Source organism: Sus scrofa, chromosome 5 (assembly GCF_000003025.6).
Source record: "Sus scrofa isolate TJ Tabasco breed Duroc chromosome 5, Sscrofa11.1, whole genome shotgun sequence".
In the NCBI taxonomy this organism is placed as follows: Eukaryota; Metazoa; Chordata; class Mammalia; order Artiodactyla; family Suidae; genus Sus; species Sus scrofa.
This window is the reverse complement of record NC_010447.5, coordinates 9206583-9232495: the sequence shown is the minus strand read 5'-3', so window position 1 is coordinate 9232495 and position 25913 is coordinate 9206583. Positions and strand designations below refer to the sequence as shown.

The following is a 25913-nucleotide window of genomic DNA, read 5'->3' as shown; positions in this document are numbered from 1 at the left end:
TGTCTCAGTGGCTTAAAATCAAAGTGTCCCCAGGGCTGCATTCTTCCCTGAGGCGCCAGACTATTGCCTCCCCTTTTCCAGCTTTGGAGACCTCTTACCTTCTGACCCTTCAGCCTCTTTCATATTTAGGACTCTTGTGATTACATGGGGCCCAACCAGATACTCCTAGTTAATCTCTTTATCTCTTGGTCGTCTGATTAGCAAACTTAATTCCATCTGCAACCTTATTTCCCTTTGTCAGGTGACAACATATTAACAAGTCCTGGGGATCAGGATGTAGACATCTTTCGGGGGGGCATTATTTTACTTTCTGTAGTCAGTATGGATAAACTTCTCACATATAATTGAACAGAATGTCTATTCTGTAGTTGCTCTGTTAGGTCAATGTGTTCAGCATTTTGTTCAGATGTTCTGTAGTCATACTGAATTTTTTCTTCCGCTAGCCCTGTACATTATCGAGATAGATGTGTTAAAATATCCCATTATAATTACGGGTTTGTCAACTTTTCTTTTTGTTTCTAACAATTTTTACTTTATGCATCATGAAGCTCTTAATATGTGCATACAAATTTATAATTGTTATATCTTCTTAACGGATTGATTCTTCAGCATCAAGAAACATGCCTTTTATCTCTAGCAGTGCTCCTTGTCTTAAAGTCTACTTTGAATTAAGTATGGCACCTCCCTCCCTCCCTCTCTTCTTTCTTTCCTTCCTTCTATCCTCATGGATACTAGTTGGACTCATTTCTGCTGCGCCACAACGGAAACTCCACTTGCATGCAATTTTATCATATGTGGAGGTCCATTGGCCTTGAAATTCTTTCCTTTCTTGATTTTTGGTCATTCAGTTTTGTCTCTGGACGTGCCTGATAATTTCTTATTGAATGCCAACCCTTGTGTAACAAAAATATGTGTGTTTGGATGATGTTATCTTTCTCCAGGGAGAATTTACTTGCTGGAAAGGGAGAAATGCCCCTTGGAGATCCCTGGCCACGAGTTTAAAATGAGAGTCAACACGCATCAGAACTCTGTGCTTTTCTGCATCAATGTTCAGCTGTGCAGGTGCAGGTGCTGGCATGAAGCAGGTGGACAGCGGGATTTCACCAAGGTTGGACAGTGCCAGCTGAGTGGGACAGAGGGAGAGAGGGTGTCTGCAAGTAAATCAGTGCAAGAGAGGATAAACAAGGCATATCTGCCTGCAGCTTAATTTTGCTCAGTGGTAAGTAATTAAAAGCAATATTTTAAAACAAATCTGGATTCATTCTGGAGTAGAGTGAGCAAAGCACACGGGCTTTTCAGATTACTCAGGAGACTTCAAATATAGTGCTCCTGTTTGAAGTGCTGCTTCCAGCTATATCCCCTGGTCCTCATGCGGTGAATTCCTTATTGGAAGTTTGGGAAGCCTTGGAAAAATCTGAGAAGGCCTGTTTCTGTGGGTGTGACCCCTCTCACGCCTAACTGGCCCCCCTGACATCTCGTAGGGACCATCTGAGGACAAGGTCCAACTAAGAGCTGTGACAGTATTGATGGAGCAGGAGAGTGGAGGCTGCGCCTCTAAGATGCTGGGTCACAGGGAGGGCTGGGGACCAAATCAAGACCCCTTAGGGATGGGGTGGGCACTGGTGGGGGGAGCAGACCCTGAAGCTGAGAGTCTCATCTAAGATCCACACAAGTCAAGGAAGACCGTGGGGAGGGGACAGGTTGAAATACAACAGGGCTCCTCCCCCTCCCCTAATCCAGAGCCCCCCCGAATGGTTCCCAAGGGAGGCAACACTCTGTGGGTCTGGGCAAATAACACAGGCCGACTGGGTCTCAGGGAACGAGTCAAGGACCTGGTTGCCATTACGGGATGGGGAAGAGGTGTTAGGAATGAGGCCAAAGCCCAGTTATCAGAACTGGGACACCTTCCATATGGGACCTGTGTTCTTCACATCCTTCCTGCATAAATCCTGGGAAAAGGGGGTGTGTCTGCACCTGGGACCCGGCAGAACCTGTCAGGTTGGGGCCCATGTGGGGCTGGGTGAGGCTCTGGGGCACCGAAGCAGCACCTCCTCTGTCTTTGACTACTGCCCGGCCCCAAAAAGCCCCCTCGTTCCTGCCCGGCACCGCTATGGGGTAGCCCCACTCTGGCAAAAAGAGCCTCAGAGTAAACATCATGTTTATTTTGAACATTCAAAGTTACAAAAACAAAAATGTAACAAAACCCATGACATATGTCATACACACGCACGCACACACACGTTGCATCTCATGTCACTTTATGTACAAAATCAGGCGGGAGAAGGGGCGGGGAGGCGGGTCACCGGTAGGATGCACTAATGTCACAGTGTCCAACAGCTTGACATGCTCACTCGCTGCTCAGCCAGGGCTCCTGTCAGCCCCTTCCCTACCTGGCAGGGGCAGGGTCATGGCGGTGGGTCGGGGCGGGGGGAGGTGGCTTGGAGTGGCAGGAAGCTGGGACGAAGAAGGCGAAGAGAATGATGGATGATTCCATCTCCTGCGGGAAAGATCCCTCCCCCAGTTTGCTCGGGCAAGGGTGCTGGGAAGTGTAGAAAAGGCAGAACCCAGTTCGGGAGGGGGGGTCACGGGGTGGTGGAAAGATCACTGGGTGGGGTCATGAGGTGGTGGGAAGATCACTGGATGCAGAGTCAGAAAGCTGGGCTCACCCTCCCTGGGCCCCGGCATCCTCAGCTGGGAAACGAGGGCTTCGGAGCCCTTCCTGCCCAAATCTGCAGTCCCGGGTCATGCACAAGGGCAGCAAGGCGTTCTGTGCCCTTGGGCTGTTGAGTAGGGGCCCCTGGGCCACAAAGTGGGAAAATCTGGCAAGTGAAGAGCTGTGAAGCACCTGGCACAAGGCTTGGCCCAAAGCAGGGGCTTGAGGACCATTGACTTGGGGAGCCGTCCAGCTTCCTCTCCCCTTTCAGCTCTCCTGGAAACCCCAGCAGGTGAGAGGAGGGCTGGGTGCGGGCCCACCGCACAGGGACAGGTGCCTAAAGGGGCTGAGGCCCCTCCCACGGCCTCACTCAAGGCGACCGTGGGGCCAGCCCATCCCACACCTCTGTTCCTCTCGGGTGGTGAACAGGGTCATCCAGGTGAATGGATGACCCGACCCCACTCCACAGAGAGTGGTCGTGCCTGTCCCCTCCGGCTGACATCAGGCTGGACATCCCCTGCCTTGAACTCTGGGCTCCTTCACTTACTGGCTGATGGCCACGGGCAGGTTCCTTAACCTCTCTGGGCCCCTGTTTCTTCACGTGTCTCATGGGGCTCAGAAGAGTCCTAGCTTACAAGTGCTGTGAGGATAATGAGGGGATGCCCATGAGGTGCTTGGTATGGTGCCTGCCACCTGCAACGGCCTTAACAAACACGGCTGCAGCCTCGACTGCAGCCAGGAGTGGCTCAAGGACGCAACTGAGCGCAATTTCTCTTCCCCAGTCTTCCTGGCTGTGCCCGGGAGCAGCTGAAGGTCATACCTGGAGTCCACACAGCAGGCGTTCAGCACAGGTGAGGAGGAAGATCAGTAGATGAAGGGGTGGGGGCTTTGGGGCGATCCTCTTCCTGGAACGGAAATGGGGACCCAGGCCCCTCACCAATGGCCTAGACTCAGCGCCTACACCGCTACATCTTCAATTTGTTCTGCTCGCCTCTGGAGGGCTGCCAGGGTGACTCAGCGCAGGTCAGAGGTCTCGCATCACCATGACAAAGCATAAAGGACGAGGGGTGGTACCTCTGGGGGGGCTCAAGGGATCAAACAAGTTTTATCATCTCCTTCCTAGGACTCTTTCTTCCCCCCAAGCCGTCCACAAAAGCTGCACCCTCAACAGTAAAAGAAACCCAAGAAAGCCCGCTGTCCCGGAAATCTAAGTTCTGAATTCCGCCGTCACCCCAGCAACAGCGTATGTCATGATGAGATGCTTGACCCAGCACTGGGGCTGATGTCATTGGCTGTTACCAGGGCAACCTAGATCTCGGCAGGTTCTGGCTGAAGCACGCCGTCACTCCATCTGTGGGGGAGCTGGGCCCGAGGTGCTGAACAGTTGAGCTGTGCTCTAAATGGAAACAAGGATCTGGGGGCTGGAAGCAACAGGTCTAGGAGGAGCCTCCATGAGGAGGAGCTGCCCTACAACCTGCAGCTCTTGCATCATGCTTCAGGCTAAGTGCGCAGGGGAGCAGGGACAGAGAACAAAAAAGGGGGGCAAAAGGCACCAGCGCCCATCTGACTCAGGTCGCCAACAGCTGTCTAGACACCTGGCAGGTGACTGACCATGGGAGGGACGGCTGCGTTCTGAACTCTGTTCCTGCCGCAGTGCCCTGGGGATCACCTCTCCTCGCCCTGCCTTCTGGGGGTGGGGGGGACAGAAACGCCTAGACGTTTGTGTGTTTCATCAAGGAAGGCGGTCTCATGGGCATGTTGGAAAGCACTCTGACCTCTCAAATGTCCATCCTCTTAAGCGTAGCCTGGACTCCACGACTCCCTCAGGCAGGCAGTACGGCCTGGGGGAAAGAGCATTGCATTCTAGTCCTGGCCCTGCTCCACTGGGCTGTGTGATTCTGGGCAAGTCACTTGTCTTCTCTGAGCTCTTCCCCATCTGTATAAGCAAGAGGTCAGGCTGGGTGGCTTTTCTCAGCTCCTAATTTCTTCCACTCTCTTGGGAATGCTGATGAGGACTCAAGGGTAGGGACCAGGAAGCCACCAGCCCCTTTGAGACCCTCTCAAATAGGCAGGGGTGCCAGGCTGGGGCGATGCAGAAAAGCTGGATTTTCACAGTCTGTGTACGAGGTGGGTCTGCTTTGACCCTTGCCCTTGCCCCTAACTCTTTGGAACTAGCTGCTGACCCTGATCCAGGCTTAGCCAGACCCCACCTGCTATCCCGTCCCAGGACCTGCCCCTGCTGTGTGGCTTCTCTGGTTTGTTCCACCCTAGAGACCTGGAATCACAGACGATCGCACTTTTAATCTGGACAGTTCTCCGAGATGACCAGAGCAAGGGCCTCAGCTCACAAATGAGGGAGGCCAGCCCAGAGAGGGCAGGGGCTCACAGAAGACTGCACAGCCGGGTAGTGGCTGGGTTGACTAGGAACCGAAGGCTCCTGCTCCTCATCCGGTGCTCTGCACACCATTCCCTGCTTCTCTCTGCTCTCGGCTTCTTCTTTCCTTTTCCAAAGGCTGCCAGGCCACGCAGAGAGGGTAGGTATTGTGGCTCTGCCGGGGCCTGGGTCCCCTGGGACCCAATGCCTCTGCCTCATGCTATTTCCAGGCCAGGCTGAAGTGGCCCAGGATCTGTCCCGGTCCCAGAGGGGAAGAGGTGACGGTGCCAGTGAGCACAGCTGTGGGTGGGCACGAGGGGTGATTACGGCCCTTTGGCCTCCGGGGACCTTGGCCCCTAACCCTCCAGGCTGGAGCTGGGGAGGGAATGTCCTGGAAGTTGAGGCGGGGATGGGCCAGGCACGGAACCACCATCAAAGCTCTGCACACAAACAAGGAACAGCAAGGGTGTGGGGGAGAGGGAGGGTTGGGGGGGAGAGGCTCCATCAAGATCCCTCTGCCCTTGACTGGCAGCTGGTGGAAAGATGGAAGGGAGGAGAATCTGAGTGTCCTATGGTTGCCATTCCCTCTGCAGCCTGTTAGGGTCCTGAAGGGGAAGGGCCAGGCCAGGTGCGTGGGGGACAGGGGCGCAGACAACCATCCCTTTCACTGAGATAATGGGTACCCCCCCCAACACCACCTCATTAGGGGGTGCTGTTGAGATCAGTGGAGTCGGTTGTGGTTGATGGGACGGTGGGGTGGGACTCCACTGTAATGCCAACAGGCCAGGAAGAGCCCTGGGCAATGTCCTGCCACCCCCCACACACCCCTGCCAGGCTCTGGACTCACCCCAGGCTTGACCTGTTGACTGGAGTTGCTTGTCCCCATCCAAGAGGCATTAGGGGACAGCCAGCAAGGGCAGGCTGTTCTGGAGGTATGCGTAGGGGTGGGAGAAGCGGGAGGCATGGCCAGGAGTGGGACAAGAGGGGCGGCCAGTGTGGGGGTAGGCTGAGGAGGGAATGTGCCCTCGCCCCGGAAGGTTCCCGAATCGGCAGGCAAGGGAGGGGCCCTGGACCAGGCAGCCCCTCAGGCCTTGGCCCTCCCCTGGCAGACATCGAACGTGGCCTTCGTCGCACCTCCAAAGACCTCCACCAGCTTGTCTTCCCAGGGGAGGATATTGCCCAGCAGCGGCCCCGTGCAGTTGGCAAGGCCCAGGACCTGGGCGGGCGTCAGGGCATGGTCCCACAGGTTAAACTGGGCAATGTCACCCACGAAGGCCTGGGTGGCATCAAACCGGCCACCTAGGGTGTCCTGGGCCAAAAGGGGGAGAGAGAAAGGAGACAGATATGGAGTGAGAGAGCAGAAAAGACAGGCAGGCACTCAGAGTGAAGCCCCGCCCCTGCTGAAGCCCCGCCCCCGGGTTCTAGCCCCAGCTCTGCTCTCTGGGGGCCTCCCTCAGTCCACCCATCTGCAGAATGGCTGGGCCACACCCAGTGCTCACGGCTGTGCTGTCAGGGGCCCTCTGTCTACCCCTCCTCCTCAAGCGCCCTGGGTGGGGTATGGCATCTACCTGGGTCGCAAGCCCTGATATCACCCTAAGCCTTACCTGTTCCTGGCCCAAGATGAGAATCCCATGAGGCTTGATGGGGTGCCAGGCGGCCAGGTTCTCACCGGAGCCCCGCAGCTCCCCGTCCTGGTAGGCGGACCACAGGCCATCCCTTGTGGTCCAGGCGATGCAGATATGGTGCCAGCCACTGTCCTTCAGGCTCAGGGGCAGCTGGGCCACCTGGAAACAGGTCCCCCAGGCCCAGGTCAGAGGCGCCACAAAGCTCAAGGCTGGAGCAGTGGGGTGGGGGATGGGGACACCGAGGTCCCTCCTTCCAGGGACTGATCCAAGGCTCGACCCTCCCCTTCCTCCCAGCCCAGTGTCTTTCCAACACGGTATATAGTCCCCATAGTATATAGTCAGGCAGCTTCACTCAGGCCACAAGAGACGACGCAGTGTTGGGTTTCGATTGTTTCCAGGTAGGTTATTCATCCTCCAAAGGCCTGTAGGGTCATGCAGGGCTGCGGCTGTGTCTCACAAGCCTACCTTCCCTGAGCACCTCACACAGTACCCGCACACAGCCGGGCTCAGCAGTACTGGCATTGGAGGAATAAGCCTTGAACTTGGAGGCTGGGCACGGTCGCCCGACCCTGCTGTGGGACCCTGGGCCTTAGTCTCATCTGTAACCTTAGGGAGTTGGACAAAGGATGGCCAATAGGCAGCCACCGCTGCCTCCTCCTCCACCCAAGGCAGACATGACTAATCAATCATGAGCGTAGACTTCACCCTCAGAATCTTTCTCATTGCAGGGCTCTTGGAAGCCACTGCTGATTGATTCGAATTGGCCTGTGAGATGAAAGCTATTTGCTGCCTGTGAATCTGGGGCTCCCAAAGGGCTCTTTCATCTCCTAAGTTCTCCGAGATCACAATTTAATGCAACCTCTCTGAGGCCTACTTCGTGGCCAGGCCTTGTTCTGGACAGTGGGGATGTGGATCCATTCCTGGTCATAAAAGGAGCTGAATCTGCACAGGAGGGAAGGACTTCAGGGACTGTCTTGTGAGACGAACAGCACAGGGACCATCGGGGAGGTACAGAGGCCAGAAAGGCCCAGAGGAGGTGGGGGATGTAGATGTGGAATCTAAACACAGCTGGCAACACAATGACACGGGTCATTCCCACCGCAAGGCAAACTAAGTGGGGTGGGAGGACAGCAGGGGCAAAAGCGTAGAGGTTGGAATAAAACGGGAACCATGAGGAGCTTGTGAGTTTGGCTCAAAAGGCCCCAGAAGTTCCAGGAACTAGCTGCCCTGTGCTCTGTCCAGGGTGCTGAATCCTTTCCACGAGAACTAATTGCTGACCTTAGGGCAGAGCCAAGAATGGCAGCCAGAGGGTGTCTGAAGGGAACAGGGCAATAAGATCTAGTTGTCCAGCTACCCTGGTGGTCTTAGGACCTACTGGGCCACAAGAGGAATTCACTGCCCCCTGGGCCCATCTCCTTCCTCCTCCAGGACACTGCGAAAGACAGCACCTACGGCTAAGCAGGGTTCTGCTGGGTGTCATCCACTCCTAGCAGCTGTATGTGGCTGTGTGGGTATATTTTGTGGTGTCTGCATTTCCAGGGAGTCTCAAAAGACCACTATGCCTTCAAGACCCAAAGCAACATGGCAGGAAGGGGAAGGATATTGGGGGGTGTGTGTGATAAGATGCACCCCTTGCTTCTCCCTGAATCACCATGCCCCTGCCACGTCACTCCCCCTCCACCTTGTCCTGCCCTGAAGCCAGGCTGGGGGGGAGGTGAGGGGGCTGGTGGCCTGGGCGTGGGGAAGATGGGTGGCCCAAGGGTGAAACAGTGGAGGAGCTAAGACGTGATTTCTGGAGCCCACGAGCTCAAATGACGTCACCATTCGCAGCTGTAGCTCTGATTTGACCCCTAGCCTAAGAAACTTCCACATGCCAAGGATGCAGCCCTAAAAAGACAAAAAAAAACAAAAAAACAAAAATTGGGGATAACAGGGTATCTACCTCCTGGTGCTGCTGGGTCAAGAATGATAAGATGGGCAAAATGCCTCCTAGCACAGGGCCTGGAATAATAAAAATAGCTCACATTTATCAAAGTTTGTTCAATGCTAGGCTCGTCTAAAGCTGTTTATGTGCATTTAAGCCACATTTCTCACCATAGCTCTGTGCGATAGAGATTATTGTTATTCTTGCGTTATGGATGAGGGAACCAAGGCACAGAGAAGGTAAGTGACTAGTCTGAGGTCACACAGTAGGTAAGTGGGACAACTGGCATTCAAGTCCGGCATCCAGGCCCAGCGCTTGACCATGGCACCATCCTGCTCTTTATGAGAGGGGAGGGGCAGTGGGGCTGGCGGCACAGGGGGGAGGGGACGAGGAGGCCATCGGCACTCCCTCCTACCCTCCCTCCCTCCCCAGCTAGGCCCTTGGACCTCATTGGCTTCTCTCTCTGTCCCGGAGAACGACCAGGGCTCTGGGGGCAGACACTTCCAGCCCTGCTCCTAGAGCCGGGTCACAGGAGAGGTCTCTGGATCTCTGCACGCCTCACATGCTCCCCTGTAAATGACACACCACCACTTACAGCCTCTCTCAGACGCAAGCTCCACTTCCACCAGCCCCGGGGTCTCTGAGTTCCCAGAGCCCAGCCTGGCACACCCTCGACATTCCATGTGTGCTGATTCTGCTGAGCAGGAGCACTGAGAGCCCCCACCCATTTGGGGACCTGGTGCAAGGCAGGGGCTCCTGGAAGGGTACCCCCGCCCCCGCCTGACCCCGGCCTGCTCACCTTGTCATTGATCAGCAGCTCCATGGGGTCATGGCCTGCCTCCAGCAGCACAATCTCGTTGGCCTGCTCGGGCACCGAGTAGGAGAAGGGGGTACCCTGGCCGGTGCCACCCGACCTGGACCGCAGCCACATGCAGACGGTGAAGGCATAGAGCTCGGGCAACGCCTTCCGCACACGCGCGTACATGTAGTTGTTGCGGATGGGGATGCTGATCTTGAAGGCGTCCGGGGGGCTGTAGGCCGAGGACCCTGAGTCGGGGGAGCAAGGCGGACATGATGGGGGTCAGTGGGCACTGATGAGGGTGGGGTGGCCACACTCCACACGGAGGGCTATCGTCCCTGGGCACCTGCCATGCGCCAGGAGCCTTCATGGCCTTTTCTGCTCTGTTTCTGTGTTGAGGGATGCGGCTAACGCACAAAGGCTTTGGACCTGAGACGTCCTGAGTTCGAATCCTGCCTCTTCCACTTCCCAGACATGTGACCTCCAACAAGCTCAACTTAACCTCTCCGGGCTTCCGTTTCCTCAGTAAAATGAGGTAATACCATTTCCTCCTTCCCTCGGCTGTGGGAGGGTTGAGCGGGACAAGCCACGGAAAAGACTTGGCCGCTATGAAGTGCTTACCAAACATGAGCTACTACTGTTACCATTAGAATTCCTGGTCTATTTACTTAAGAAGCACTACAGAGGGGCTTTCTATGTGGCAGGCATTGTGCTAAGTACTTTTGCATCCCTTATTCATTCTTGTGACAACCTCACAGGATAGACACTATCATCATCCTCGGTTTATAGAAAGATCGAGCAACCTTGGCACAGAGAGATCGAGCAACCTTCTCAAGGCTGCACAGCAAGTTAAGCGGCAGAGCTGGGATTGGAACAAGACAATCTTGGGCTCAGAGCTGTAGGGATTCCATGTCTTGAATGTCAGAGGGCTTTCTGCAGGGGGTAGACTGGGGAGTCACCACCCCCAAGGGGAAGGATAACACCCACCACTCACACCTCCAGGGCAGGAGTCTCCCTCCCCCAGCTGGTTATTGTGGGCAGGGGGCAGGAGTTTGGGGCTGGGAATGGGGGACCCAGAGTTCCCAGGTCTGGCTGGGGCTTGGAGGGGAAAGTTGATGGGATGCATCACGGGAAACGAGGAAGGGCCTCAGCATCTGCCTCCTTAAACCCATGTCATAGATGAACTTCGGTCCCAAGAGGAGAAGGACGCAACGTGCCCACAGGTGCAGACACCCTGCCACATTGCCTCCCTCCTCTCTGCCCTGCAGCTTCTTGAGGGGGCATTGGCCCCAACCCCTTAGGAGATGCAGTGTAGATGAATGAGTGGCAGGACCGAGTAGGGATGACTTGGCCTTTCTTGGCCCTGTGTACCAGCCAGGGTTCCGGGATGCTGGCCCTGGAAGCCACCAGGCCATGCCTCCCTTCAGCTGTGCCCCTGCTATGGCCCCCTCCACTGAGAAGTCACGCTCCACCTCTGCTTTCAAGGATGAGCCGGAGGCCCACCTCCTCCAGGAAGCCTCCGAGATTCCCTTCCCCTGAACTCCTCTCTCGCCTCTAAGCCAGTCCCCGCTAATTGCTCATGGTTTCCCCAACTTATCTACATGCCTTTTAAGGGTGCTCCTCACGAAGTTTGAAAGATGAACGATCCCTAAGAGCTCATGAGTCCTGAATCCCCATTCTTCAGAGGAGGAAAATGAGGCCTGGGGAAAGGAAGTGAACTTCCAAAGTCACCGAGCAAGCCAGTGACAGCTGTGGAACAAGGAGTCAGGTCTCCTGATGTTCACACCCTGATGAACACTGTCCACAATGCCATGTTTCTCTGACCCCTGGCAGTGCCAGGCCCAGCTGTTAAACAAGTGACAAGATTCTGACATTGAAGGTGCCACTGTGCGGGAACCACAGATGTGGTTTAAGGTCTAGATCTACTACTTAAGGGCTGTGTGACCTTGGGCAAGTCGCTTGACCTCTCTGAGCTTTATTTTCCTTAACTGCGAAATGGGGATGTAACACACCATCCCTGGATAGTCTCTGAAGACTGAACCAGCTGATGTGTCAAGTACTTGGCCCAGAAAAGGCGAACAGTTAGTGATAAGCACATCTCCCAATTCTTTTCTTTCTCTTGGGTTTCATAGTCTCTTCTCCACCATATCATCTAGCGTCAGCCTCGGGAGAGCATGAAAATGATTTTCTAGTGAATCTGCCACCCCAAGGACCTGTCTGAGGACCCAGGTCTCGCCTGCCACGCTCCCTGCAGGGTCCAGGACCCACCATGCTCCAGTTCGGCCACGCGGTCCTGCAGGGCATCCAGCTCCTTCTCCACTTCCTGCCGCTGCTGCTGGCTGCTGTGACTCAGGGCCACCCGCTCCTTCTCCAGCGCCAGGACCTTGGCCAGCAGCTGCCCTTCCAGCTCATCCATCTTGGAGTGCAGGGCTGTGGGCACCACAGGCGCAGGAGCTGGGGCCGCAGAGAGGTTCACCCGGACTGGAAGCTCCTGCTGCTTACGGGACAGAGAAAGGGTGTGTGAGGCCACTTGGAGGGAGGAGGGAAAGAGACAAGGTGCCCAGAGATGCCCACTGCCCCTGCTGAGAGACCCCAGGTGAGCCTCAGCTTCCCCATATGTAAAACAGGAATGGTGATTCCAGCTTCAGGCAGCAAACGTATACTGGGTGTCTAGCAGGCTATTTCCAGTGCTGCTGCGTGGAGAGCTGAAAGCAGGCTGGCCCCTGCCCTCGAGGATAGCTCAGCCTGTTGGGGGGTGGGGGCTGGCAGTGGAGAGCTGTAGAAGCCCCCTGGGTGGTCTAAGGTGCAGTCGGGGTTGAGAGCCATCGCCGAGTCTTTTATCACTTGAAGGCTGTGCATTGACGGGTCCTTGAAGCGGTGGACTGTCTCATTCACTTGACTTATTCACAGGCCAAGCTTCTCTAACATGGTGCAAGGCTTGGTGTGGGCACTGGGCAGACCCAGAGGCACAAACCAGGGCCTTCTGGAACAGCGAGCCAGGGCTGCAACATTTCAGATCACAGGCTCTCGAGTCAGACAGCCCAGGGTTCAAATCCAACTGGGGAGCCAACCTGCTGCGTGGCCTGGGGCACATGCCTCCCACCACAGCAATGCCAGATCTGAACCACGCCTGTGACCCACACCACAGCTCACAGCAACGCTGGATCCTGAACCCACTGAGTGGGGCCAGAGATCAAACCCGCATCCTCATGGATGCTAGTCAGGTTCATTACCACTGAGCCACAACGGGAACTCCGAGGGCAGGTCTTCAGCCTCTCTGAGCTCATTTTCTAGCTATGAGATAAATGCGTCCCCTTCTTCAAAGTGCTAAATGTGGGGAGGGCAGTGCAGGCCATGTCACTGCCACACTCAGCACCTGAGAGAAGGGAGCTGCCACCAGAGACGGTGACCTTGCGCTGAGGAGTTGGAGGGACTGACACTCAGGTCTGCCCCTCACCCCGAGAGTGGGGGCAGGTGGGCTAACCTCTCTGGTGTCATCTTCCTCCTCTGTCAAGTGGGGACTTGGAGTGCCAGGCTCACACGGCGGTGGTCAGGATTAAATGAGCCCACAGTGTCCCATGCGAGAGGGCACAGCCCTGCATCCATGCAGGTGCCTGCTTTGCCCACCAGGCTGGGGTGGGGGCCAGGTGAGGGGGGCGGGGCATGGACGGATAAGCCCCACCCCGATTACACTAACCTGTACTATCCACTACCTGGAGGGCTCCTTGCAACTCTCCAGCTGCCTATGAATCCTGACTCTGGTGCTCACTAAACACAAAGCCTCAGTCTCCCCTTCTGCAAAATGGGGACAACCGGCTCCACTCCATCCAGCCACACGACAGAGGTAAGGACAGAAGAGTGGAAGTAACAGGCCCTCATAGACTGTAAAAGAAGAATGCCAACTGGGAGGCTTGAATCCATCCACTGACGGGGAGCTCACGACCTCCAGAATCTTCCTTTGACCACGGACAGCTCATGGAGCCACAGCGCCAGCCACCCACCGCATCAGGTGGCCGGACTTCTGGGGAACCTTGGGCTGAGGCAATTGGCTCATGGACTAGCTTCCATGTCAGGGCTGGAAGGGCCGTGGCTGGGTCTCCTCTGCCTCACTTTCCCTCCTTCCAGGGGGCCACACTTCTGAGGGGCAGGGTGCCAGGCCCACCCTCGGCACTTTCCAAGTACTTACTCCTGAGTTCTTAGAGCCACTTGTTTTGGCATCCCCACTTCACAGCTGGGGAAACAGAGGCAGAAGTCCTGCTGAACTGTCTACAATGATGGGGGTGGGGCGCGAAGCTGACATCTTTGGAGCCAAAGCCTTCTCCCTCTCGCAAAGCGTCCTCCTCCCTCAGAGGGAGAAAGACCTGCCAGGAAGGAACAGCACGTCAAGTGCTATCTACACAGGCGCTCTTGGGAGGAGACGGGCGCGGGCCGAGGGAGGTGGGCACACAGCTGTCTTTTGCCAGAGCCGCCAGCTCGGGGGCCCCCCCCCGACAGGAAGGCCAGGGAGGAGGTGGGCTCACCGCATCCTGTGTGGCCCCCTCCCCACCCCGATCTCTGAATCAGAAGAACACGACTGCCCCCGCCCCCCACTTTCCCATCTGTTGCGGGCGCAGGCTGTGCCGCGTGGGCTCCTGGCCTGAGGCCAAGTGGGCCCCTAGCCTGGGCTGGTGGGGAGATGAAGACGCCATCACCCCACGCAGGTCCTGGAGAGGCAGGAAAATGGGGGCCCAGAACCCGCATCATTGTGCTGGGAGTCCAGGGTGGGGTTTGGTGTAAGCACGTGGGGCCTGGAGCCAGAGCCCGGGGTTCTGGTTCAGCTCCGCACTAACATGCCAGGCTCGTTAGCGCTCCCTAGCAGGGTGCTAACAGCCCCGGATGTCCTCATTGTCACGTACTGCTTGCCAGGCCTCGCCCCCTGGAAGGAGTGCGCGAACATTCCACCGCCCCTCCCAACAGCCCGCCCGCTCTACAGATGAGCCAGCAGAGGCTCAGAGAGGTGAAGGCATCTGCTTAGGGTCACACAGCTGTGAAGTCACAGAGCCAGGACCCAAAGTCCAGCCCCTGTTCCCATTCTTTGGTCTTATCCTGACAGTATGGGTCTCAGTTTGTTCATCTGCCAAATGGGCACCGGGCTGGCGGTCCTGCCTGCCTCAAGGGCCGGCAGGAGAGGTTCTAGGGGCCACAGGAAGGTTGGGAAGGACTGGCAGGCAGTGTCAGATGTGGTGCGGGGCAGCTCCAGAGGGGCCCCAGTGGGAGGGACCTGCCTGTGCAAGGTGGCGTTGAGACTGGGAGGCCGCAGGGAAGACCCAACCACCTTGTCCCCAGGTGGGGCCCGTTCCTTTCCTTTCCTAGAGTTAGGGTTAGGGTTGGTGCTGGACTTTAGGGTCAAGTTCCTCCCCTCTGTGCAGCTCACCCTGCCCGAGACAGCACAGGGCTCAGCTTTAGGGGCAACAAGGCAGGGTGACAAGGGAGCAGGCTGGTGGCAGCAGTGTGGGTCAGGCCTCTGACTGCGCACATCCTCTGGTCCCCCAAGTCCTGTGTGAGGCTGCCCAGGCTTCTACCCTGCCCCCCCACCCCCGAGCCTGGTGACCTTGGTAAGTACAGCTTCCATGCCTCAGTTTCCCATTCAGTTACAGACGTACAAAAATAGTATCACGTGGGGAGTTCCTATTGTGGCACAGTGGAAATGAATCTGACGAGGATCCATGAGGTTGTGAGTTCGAGCCCTGGCCTCACTCAGTGGGTTAAGGATCTGGTGTTGCCATGAGCGGTGGGGTAGGTCGCAGATGCAGCTCGGATCCCATGTTGCTGTGGCTGTAGTGTGGGCCAGCAGCTACAGCTCCGATTCGACCCCTAGCCTAGGACCCTCCATAGGCCGCGGGAGCAGCCCTAGAAATGGCAATAAAAAAAAAAAAAACAAAAAAAAAAAACCACATAGCATCGTAGGGAACATCAAATAAGGTGAGAGAGATAAATGCCCGTGGGGTTGGCCAGGAAGGCTGAGCGTCAGTTATGGTTGCAATCGTCACTAATATTACCTCACCGGCTCTCGAAGGAACTCGCCCTCCTCCATCTCCACCCATAAATCTTTTTGTTGAATCATTATAGTGAGAGAAACAAAGCGAGCTACAGAGAACAGATACCACTGACAGAAAGCTGCCAAGACTCAAAACTAGGGCTGTATTTAGAAAAGCGTGAAGAAATGCACGGAGAGAGAAACACAAATTCAGGACCGCAGGGATGCTCTCGGGGGCTGGGAGTGGGGAGGCTCTGAGCGGCCTCAGCTCCTTGCAACGGTCCTGGTTCTTGAACCTGGAGGGAGGCCTGGACGGGAGGCCTTAAGCCCTTGTGCGTGTCTGAGGTCCTCCACAGTCATCTCCCTGGGGGCTCAGGTGATGGACCCGGCATCGTCACTGCTGCGGCTCAGGTCACCGCTGAGGTGTGGGTTCGATCCTTGGCTCGGGGACTTCCTCATGCCAAAGGCATGGCCCAAACAAACCAACCAACCCAACCCATAGCCACCAGGGGCAGCCACCTAATTGCAAATCCAACCACCAAGCTCCCCGGCCCTCTAATCGCAGCCCTCACTACGCACCCCTAGAGGCCACGCTTCATTCCGACCCAAAGTCCCCAGCTTCCCCCGGCTCCCTCTCACCCTAGGGCCTCCGCACATGCTGTTCCTTCTGCCAAGAACACTCTTCCCACCCCCACCCCACCTCCTCTGGCCACTGCCTCCTCACCCTCCAGATGGCAGCTTCCCTGACGCCTCAGCTAAGATGCGCTAAAGGGAGAGGGAAGGAGGGCGTCTCTGGAGGCACTGCCAGCCCGTACTCACCCCTTCCTTCCCTCCTCCCTCCCTCCCTGTGGCAGCACGAGGCCGTGGGTGCAGGCGCGACTCTCACGTCAGAGAGGCCCGCGTCACTCCCAGGCTCTCCACTTGCTGATCTGTGGCCCCGGGCAAGCTGCTCCGGCCCTTTGACCCTCCGTTTCCTCACCTGCAGAATGGGGATCCCCAGAGCATCGCCATTGTCAGACGTATGGAATGACAAAATGAACAAACACATAAAGCCTGGGATGTAATAATGATTGACAGAGAGTCATCGCCGTCATTGTCATTTGCTCTCGTCGAGGGGTGAGAGCACAGCGAGTGGGAACTGTGGGGGTGTGGGCCCTGGAGCCGGACTGCCTGGGGTTGAAATTCCAGCTGAGGGACCCGGCTGAGGTTTCTGACCTCCCTGAGCCTCAGTTTCCTTGTCTGTGAAATGGGGAGAGTAAGAGTGCCTTGGTTCTCATGGGGCTACACCGTAAGGCCCTTGGAACAGGCTGGCACGGAGGGCACGCTCAGCCCTGCTGCCTCTTCTAAGCACCAGGCGCTGCAGCTCCAGAGGTGAATAAGGCCCGCGCCTGCCACCCGCGGTGCTCTCGTTTGGGGGGAAGGGCTGTCTGGGCGCAGTGACGATAACAGTGTCCGCAAGAAAATTTTCTGGGGAGCTTTCTTCTCCAGGAGCTGGGTGGGGGCTACCCCTGTCACCATGTAACCCGGGCAGGAGAGAAGGTAGCAAAAGCCAGACCACTCTCTGTCCTGGTCCCCAGTGCCAATTTGGAGTTGGGGTGGAAAGAAGCCCCATGGACCTCTGTGCACCGAGGGCGCCAGGTCAGGGCGGTCGGTGTGCAGGGAGGGGAGGAGACCCCAGGGTAAGTGACAAGACACCCCTAGCCCCAGGCCCCCTCTCCTCCTCCTTCAGGCCTCGAGCTGCTGCCTTGAGGCCACAAATGACCCTCTTAGGCCCTGCCTGCCCACATACCTTCTGGGCCCTGGTCAAAAATCTGCAGCAAAAACTGAGGACCCCACCTTCAGCCCATTTTCCTAGAAAATTCCACCTGTGATCCTGGCTCAGCTTCTGCTGTGCTGTGTGGCCTTGGGCAAGTCACTCAGCCTCTCTGAGCCTTAGCTTCCCCTGGAATCAAACAAGGGTTGTGTGTGTTTTGGGGGGGGGGAACCTAAGCGCTTCCACTTCAGGTTGTCTGCCTCAATCCCCATCCCCAGTTCCAGAGGGACCAGTGCCTGGCTGTCCTGGGGACACCCCGTGGCTTTGGCACTTCCTGCGGAGCACCAGCCCCCGACCTCCTCCTCCCATGGGCCAGGACTTCCCCAAATGGCCCATAAACATAAGAAAATGTGCTCGACATCATGAGTCATCGGAGAAATAGAAATTTAAACCTCCAGGAGTCCACCACACACCCACCAGCACAGAGAGCATCTTTAAAATGACCACAGCACGGTCGGTCGACAAGCTTCATGCGCAGGTGGGCGTGCAAACGCTTACTGTCACTTTGGAAAAGCGTTTGGCAAAACCTCCTACTGCAAATATAGGCCTCTCCCGGGACCCAAGCATCCCACTCCTGGGGATGCGTCCAGGAGAAACGAGGGCTCACAGCCACCCAAAGGTATCACAAGGACGTTCAGGGCAGCGTGGCTAAATCAGTGAAGGTGTCCCCACACATTGAGACACGACCCAGCAGTGAAAAATAGCAAAGCACCCCCACCCCCACCACGATTGAATCAGACACACTGCTGAACGAGAACACCAGACACGAAGGGGTGCAGCCCGTCTCAGCGCATCTGAGTGAAGTTCAAACACACGCAGAACTGATCTAAGGTGACAGAAACCGGAAGAGAGGCACCTGTGGGGAAGGATGGACTTTGGGGTCACAAAGGAGCCTTCTGGGACACTGGAAATGTCCTGCTTTCTTATCTAGGGGATGCTTTCCTGGGTATCTCCGTACGTAATTTTTCACTGAGCTGAAGATTGATGTCTCCTAAGATACGTGAGCAAGAGCTCTTATCTTGAGTGTAAGATATAGCTGAAAAAAAAAAAAAAAAGTCCCACAATGAAGTCTTCTGCCCCAGTGGCTCCTGCCAGGCTTGAAACAGCAGGAAGGGGGTCTCCTCTCCCGGAGGAAGGGAGGCCTCCAGGCTGTAGGGTGGCAGAGCAAGGAAGGTCCTCTGGGCATCTTGCACCCCCTCCCACTTGACAGACAGGGAGACTGAGGATCAGAGAGAAGAAGAATCTTCTGAGGTCCCAGTGAGCCGATGGCAGAGCTGAGGTTTAAAACACCAGGTTTCAGAGTTCCTGTTGTGGCTCAGCGGAAATGAACCCGACTGGTATCCATGAGGACATGGGTTCGATCCCTGGCCTGGCTCAGTGGGTTAAGGATCCCATGTTGCCGTGAGCTGTGGTATAGGTTGCAGATGCGCCTTGATCTGGCGTTGCTTGGCTGTGTGCAGGCTCCCATTTGACCTCTCGCCTGGGAACTTTCATATGCTGCGCCTGTGGCTCTAAAGCAAAATCAAAACAAACGAACCAAAAAACCCCACCAGGTTTCTTGCCACAACAAAGGTTTCTACTGGCAGGAGTAGGGGTTAAGGGCTTCTCAGTGTGGGTGCCCCACCTGGGGATAGGGGAAACCAGCCATAGGGAGAGGGGCCACTAGGGTCTGCAGGTGGCTGGAGGACATGAGATTCCACGTGGTCCAACAATAGGCCGATGGGCAGAGGCTCCCTCACCACTCTGCTGGCTCCCTTCATGACCAAAGAGGCAGGGTCAGGGGAGGCAGCCCACAGAGAGCAGAGGCTTCCAAGATGGGCAGCAATATAAAACAAAAGCAAAAGCAACCAACAGACTTCAGAAAAGGCACCCAGAAGCCCCTCCTGTGGCCCAGTGGGTTAAGAATCCATCACCAGCGGCTCAGGTTGTTGCAGAGGCATAGTTGGATCCCTGACCTGGCACAGTGGGGTCAAGGTTCCAGTGTTACCGCAGCTGTGGTGTAGGTCACAGCTGCAGCTCGGGTTCAGTCTCTGGCCTGGGAACTTGCACACGCTATGGGTGCAGCCATAAAATAACATTTACTTTTAATTAAAAACGATGGCACCCCCAAATTCTCCGGGCCACTCTGTTTATCTGTAGATGTCTCTGGAGGTCTGAGAGTATGTAGATGGGGGATTGGGGGCCGCAAACACATGCAACCCCTGAACCCCCCTCCCCAGTTCCTAAGAAACATTTGCTCAAGAACTCAGAATTAGAGTCCAAAGGGCCTGAACCAAACACAGTCCTTCCTCTTACCCATTCTTTAGATAAGAAAAACAGGCCCAGAGAGGGAAAGTGATTAGCCTAAAGTCACAAGCAAGAAGAACTCAACTTTATGCCACCCAGGGTTCCTATTTCAGAGAATATTAGAGATGCAAAGTATTTAGGGAGCATCTGCCCAGTGAATCATTTTATGGAGGGAAACAGCAGCCAGGCGTGGGGAGGGCAGGTGGTGATGTGTCTGGCTCTGCTTCCTCCAGATTCTATAACCCTCCACTTTTTTGTCTTTTTAGGGCCATTCCCACAGGCATATGGAAGTTCCCAGGCTAGGGGTTGAATCAGAGCTGCAGCTGCTGGCCTACACCACAACCACAGCAATGCCGGATCCTTAACCCACTGAGTGAGGCCAGGGATCGAACCAGCACCTCATGGATACTAGTTGGGTCTGTTAACCACTGAGCCACAGTGGGAAAACCAATCAGCCTCCACTTCTTTATCTGTAAGATGGGAATGTATACAGCTTGCTTCATAGGGCTACGGACTGAATAAGCAAATATGAAAGTAGTAAGTGCCAGATAAACGTTACTTCTTTTATTTATTGTTTTCAGTCTCCTGATTATCTTGCCAGCCAGCAGGAGAAGCCTTTGAGGATTGGCCCTCATCGCTGTAGATGCTCTAAGGTGGAAATGGGCCAGGGCACTAGCCAGCAAGAGGCAATTTCCTCACCTGTCTTCCTTACTCCCCGGAAGGTAGATGAGGTCTGACCCCTCCAGATGGACCTAGAATTAATGATGAAGAACACGGACTCTGAAGCCAGACGCTGACAGGGTCAAATCCAGGCTCCATTGCTGTGTGACCTTGGGCCAGTTTCTTAACCTCTCTGAACCTTGGTTTCCTCATCTCTAAGAGGGGGCTAGAATAGTACCTCCCTCATGAAGATCTGCTCAGAGTTAAATGGGATAACACACAACACCTGCCACGTGGGAAGTGCTTGGTAAGTGTGATCTATAAATTACTAAGTCCAGGAGCCTCTGCAACCACTATCGGGGTGTTCCTTTTCATGGCTTCCACCCCAAGATGGGGGTGGGGGGAGAGGATCGGCTTGCCAGGTAGAATTAAGGATGTGGTTTATGTCAACGAATTACTGTGTCAATCGATCTTGAAATGTCATTGTACACATAAATTAGTGCAAAAACGGAACACCGTTAACATACACACACACAGCCGGTTGCCGCATAAACTGTCCTTTTGGACAGCGGTTCCTGGCCACAGTCATAAAAAGTCAATATCATCTGACCCAGTAATATCACACCTGGGAATTCGGCCTAAAGAAATATTTCAACAGATTTCAAAAGAAAAAAAAAAACAACTACCTGCATGAAATTGATCCTGCAATGAGCATCTAGAAGAAAAAAAATAATTAGAAACAACCTACGTCTACTGCCACGGGACTGATGGATGGTGGAGCCAGAGATGGGTCGCAGGACGTTACGGCCATCATGAGAATGGTAATTGCCGGCCACCCCAGCCCCTCTGGAACAAGGTGTACATTTGGATAAAGGGCCAAAAGGGGGTCCTGCAAAAACGAATAAAGTGCTGGAACTGAATGCAATTCTCCCACCACACATCTTTTGACTTTTTTTCAATGAACAACAACAGTAACAGCAAAAAGAAAAACACAGAAGACAAATGATTTCTCCTAAGCCCTCAGCGTGACTCCAACTTGAGGCCGGTGGGGAGAGGGTGAGCCGGGGGCCCTTTCCTCCCCTTTGGTCGTCAGCCCAGTGGAGTGGGGATGCGGGTGATGCAGAGAGGTGGGGAGGGGCAGGGGTGCGCTGAGATGCGCAGGACTCGGGGTGGGAAGGGGACAGAGCGTGATCAGGGAGGGCCTCTGGGAGGAGGTGTCTGCAGCGCTGACTCTGAAATGATGAATATTGATAAGCTGGGGGTAATCTAGGCAGAAGAAGGAACTGGGAGATGAGCCAGATCTGAAATGACAGCCTGGGAGGAGGCTAAGGAGTTGGCACCACAGGGAAAACCCAGGGTGGGTTTCAGGAAGATCCGGGGGGCTGCCTGGAGGAGGATGGATGGAGAAGTGTGCCTGGGGGGTGAGGGAGATCAGCAAGGAGGCTGCTCTGCAAGGGATCACAGAGAGATGAGGAAGGAGGAGGGTGGGGAGCTGCCAAGCATGGCTTCTCGGAGCACGGCTTCCCCACGAAGCAGGCTGGGACAGGATGAAGGTAGGGGGCTGGTGGGACATCCGGATGGAGGGGCTCAGGAAGCAGTTGAATCTTTTAGTTGGAAGCTGGAGAGGAACCTGGGCTGGAGATGAAGTTGGTTTGGGGCAGCACAGTGGAATGGTCTTTGCCAGCTTCAGAGTGTGGCTGCGTTCACCCAGGAAACGTGAGAGGAGGGCGGAGAGGGGACAGAGAAGCAGAGAGGGAGGAGGGGCAGGTGAGAGGTACTTAGAAGCCAGGGGCATGAGAGCTGTAGGAGGGAATGATCTATGGGGTCAGATGGCAGAGAGGCGTCCAGCAAGATGAGGTTCACTTTACCAACCGCAGAGACGTCACCATGAGCAGTCTCAGGGGACCCAGGTGGGAGAGAGACGAGTGGTGAGAAAGGAGAGCCTGAAAACCCAGGAGCATCCTTTTAAAACTTTGGGATGAGATGGCAAGGGAGAAGCAAGTCAGTGGCTAAAAGATGCCTGGGTCCAGTCTGATCCCGCACCTTTTGGGCTCCAGACCCAAGCGCCTGCCGAGTACCCCAAAGACCCTGGCTCTGGCTGCTGCCAGGCTCAGAAGGCAGATCTGGTGGGCAGGCAGCCCCTCCATGGCCACTGCACTCAGACAGCAGGAGTGGGTATAAGGAAGCCAGGACCCTGCCCTCCTAGGAGGCTGACCTGGTGCCAGCTCCCAGCCACCAGGATCCCCCCAACCTCAGCAGGTTAACTGTAGGGGGGCCCACCCTGCCAAATGCACAGGTGCTGGGGGAACAGGTCCAGGGCAAGCCCAGCCCTGCCAGCCCCAGACGTGGGAGGAACCACAGGTGCCATCTGGGTGTGGGGGCAGGGGCTAGAGCAGGCCAGAAGTTTATTGAAGACCAAATCTTTTTTTCTTTTCTGAACATGAATAAAATCTATTTCCTAAAAGGAGGGTTTGTTTCCATTTTAAATTGGGGCTATTTAAAAAATGAGTAATACTATAACTTCATGATAAAAACAGCAATCGCTCAAACTGATTGAGCGCACCTCTGCCAGACACTGTTCTGGGCCCTTCACAAAGATGAACTCAATCCTGCTAACACTGCAATGAGGGAGGTGCTATTACTGTCCCCATTTTTCAGGGGAGGAAACTGAGACTCCCCCTCACTGTTGACTTTCCGTCTTTCCCCTGATTATGCTCCTGCTCTCAGCTCTCATCCTTGAAATCCTCCGGAGCTGAAGTGGGGAAAGGTATGCTCCGGGCTGGCAAGATTCTAGACTTTCCTCCTGCCTTCGTCACTCATCTTAGGAGGTCTCGGACCCCCAGGTTTGAGACTGGTTGTGACAGCTGCCTGGCTGTTCTGTGCCACCCTGCAGGCTGGGTGCTGATGCCTGCACAGACTTTCTGGAGGGCCACTGGGCCATGAGCGTGGCCAACTTTCCGCACCAGCATCTCCTGTGCTGCGCGGCCAGGGATTTAACTGAGAGCCACGGACAGAGAGGAGTCCCCGCCTTTCCTTCCAGCTGCACGCAGTTTAGGGGAAGTGAAAAAGGGAGGAGCTGGTGCTTTGGCCTCCTTCTCCCCTCTCCTGGCACAGAGCCAGTTTTGTTGCTAACCCTCTTCCCTGCCATCTAGAAGTGGGGGGGGGGGAATGGCTGGGGGTGGTCAGTGCTTTCTGGAAGTCTGTCCTACCTAGCTTGTCCAGCTCCCCCTCCAGGTGACGCCAAATAGGTTCTCACAGGAGGGTAGGGGTCTGGCAGCTTCAAAGGAGAAATGGCTGGCTGGCCCAGGATCACAGGACAGGCCAAGGGCGGACTCCCCCTGTTGGGCGCCTTTGTGTCTTACCCTGAGCCTGAGCCAGGAACAGCTGAAAAAAGTGAGTGAAGGGGGAGAAGCCCAGGTGGGGCCCTATTCGCCACTCAATCCCCACCCCAGAGCTATCAGCTTCCCAGTATCTTGGCTGGCCATCACCGTCTGAGCTCCTGCAGTCAAAGCCACGGTCTGAGGCCAGGTGGGGGCACTGAGGGGTGGAGGCGGTTAGGGGCACCCAGGTTAGGCTTATGAGACACTGTTCCCCGCTCCTCAGCAGGAGACGAGGACCCCAAGTTCCTTGGACAGCGCTCCTATCTCCTGACCATGCGGGCTGAATGTGTGGCTGGTGCTACTTTGAGGGTGTCTGAAAGAAGGAAGTAAAACGGATGCTTAATGTTCTACTGCGTGCCAAGCCTTTCCACGCGTCTACATTTTCATCAAGCCGCACGAGTGGACACTGTTACACCCATTTTACAGGTTCGGAAATTGAGGCTCACGGGGGGCGCCTGGAGGAAAAAAAAGCGAGCCTTTCCCATGAGCCCCTTGTGTGCGCCAGCGGAATCCTTTCTCCCGTGGGAGGAAGGACCAACCATCCCTTTTGCACCGACGGAAACCGAGGCTCAGAGACTTCGCGGAGATGTCCCCAGGGTCCCTCAGGTGGCGGTGGCGGTGGCGGCGGGACCCCTGGACGCTCTCGACTCCCTCGAGAGGCCCTTCCCACCCCCTGCCGGGTCCCCGACGGCGCGCGGCGCGGCGCTCACCTCGATGCGGTCGATCCGGTCCCGAAGGGCGCGCACCGCGTCCTCCAACTCGAGGATGAGCGCGGGCGAGTCCCAGGGCCCGTCGGCCATGGCGTCGCGGCGGGGCCCGGGGTCCTGCAGGCCGCGCGGCAGGCCGCTCTCGCAGCGGCCCAGCTTGCCGGTGAGCTCGCGGATGGTGTCCTGGTCGGCGCGGATGCGCGCCTCCTGCTGCAGCGCCGTCTGGCGCAGCTGCTCGGCGGTGCTCTGCAGCAGCAGCAGCTCCTCGCGCTCGCCGGGAGCCGCGTCCCCTTGCTCGGTCCCCGACGGGCAGGCTGCCGCCAGCGGCGTGCACAGGAAGCGGCTGAAGAGGGGCACGGGCGGCAGGGGGTGGGCGCTGGCCGCCGGCGCCCCGGGCAGGGCGGGGGGCCCGGCCGAGCCGCCCGCGCCGTGCAGCGCGCTCAGGCTGCGCTGCGGGCCCGGGGACGCGGCGGCAGCCGAGGCGGCCGAGGCGTTGTCGGCGCCGCCGGGCAGCGCCCGCGCCGGGCTGGCCGCCAGGGGCACGCTGGCGATGATGCAGATGACGGCACCGAGGAACGCCAGCATGCCCGCGGCCAGCAGCACGCCAGGAACTTCAGCGTGAGGCGGGCGGCGGGGGCTCCCGAGGCCCCCGAAAGGCGCGGCGGCGGGGTCGGGGCGCGGGGCCCGGGCGCGCGGGGCCGATCGCGGCCGGAGCGGGAGCGGGAGGAGCCGGAGCCGGAGCCGGAGCTGTTGCCGCGGCCGCTGCTGCCGCCGCTCTGAGCCCCGGCGGCGCGAGGAGGAGAAGGCGGCGGGCGGCGGGGAGGGGGAGCGGGCGCGGCGGCCCCGCCCCGCCGGCTCCCCCGGGCCAGCCCTGGCCCAGCCCCGCACCCGTTCCGTGCCGGGCGCCGAGAGGGGGCGCCACCCGGGCTGCGGCGAGGGGCGGGGGCGGCGCCGAGAGCTTCATCCCTTCGCGGTCACCGCGCAAAGGGCGGCGACCTGGTGGCCGAGCGGCGGGGCTCCTGGGCGACCCCCGCCCCGCCCCAGCTGAGCTCTGGTCCCCTCCCCGAACCCGACCCCCGCCCCTCCCCAGCTGAGCTCTGGTCCCCTCCCCGAACCCGGCCTGCCGACCGCTGCCATGAGCCGAGCTTTTCTCCAAGTCGGGCTCTGAGCTGAGGGAGCCACAAGCTTGGGCGATTAAGCCTTGCCGTGGATTTGCTCACGGTACAAATGAGGAAACTGAGGCCCACAGGTCGCTGTCCAAGGTCACGCGGCCAGTATGCTGTGGGGCAGCATGTGAGCTCAGGTGCATCTGACCAGACCCAGACTGTGGGATGGGCGGGGGGAGAGCAAGGAAAGAGGCCAGGGTTGGGGGCAGGGCACTGGAGATTTTGACCCAGCTTCTAGTTATACTATGGCCACTTCCCACCCTCAACCTCCTGAAGAGCAGAGATCTCACCCCTTCGCACCCATGCAAAAAAACAAAACAAAACAAAAAAACAAAAAAACCTCCCTTTGATCTCAGAGGGTAGGAGAAGTTCCCACCTCTGAATCTTTGGGAGCACATAACGTCAAGGAAGCCCCCTCTTCTTGCTGCAGCTACATTAGCACAGCAAAACCCTGGTGGCAGGTGGACCAGGCGTGGAAGGAACTAGCACGCCTGGGAGTGGGCTGTGGTG

The 25913-nt window shown here is 56.8% G+C and overlaps 1 protein-coding gene across 1 annotated transcript; it reads right to left on the bottom strand.

Annotated features, from left to right (window-relative positions):
* On the bottom strand, positions 2142-25201 carry NPTXR (neuronal pentraxin receptor). The gene is made up of 6 exons (XM_013988191.2): positions 25126-25201; positions 24241-25013; positions 11644-11872; positions 9376-9623; positions 6632-6811; positions 2142-6336 (listed from the first exon to the last, which is right to left on the bottom strand). The coding sequence occupies exons 1-6, from the start codon at positions 25199-25201 to the stop codon at positions 6112-6114; spliced, it is 1731 nt and encodes a 576-aa protein (XP_013843645.2). The 3' UTR covers positions 2142-6111.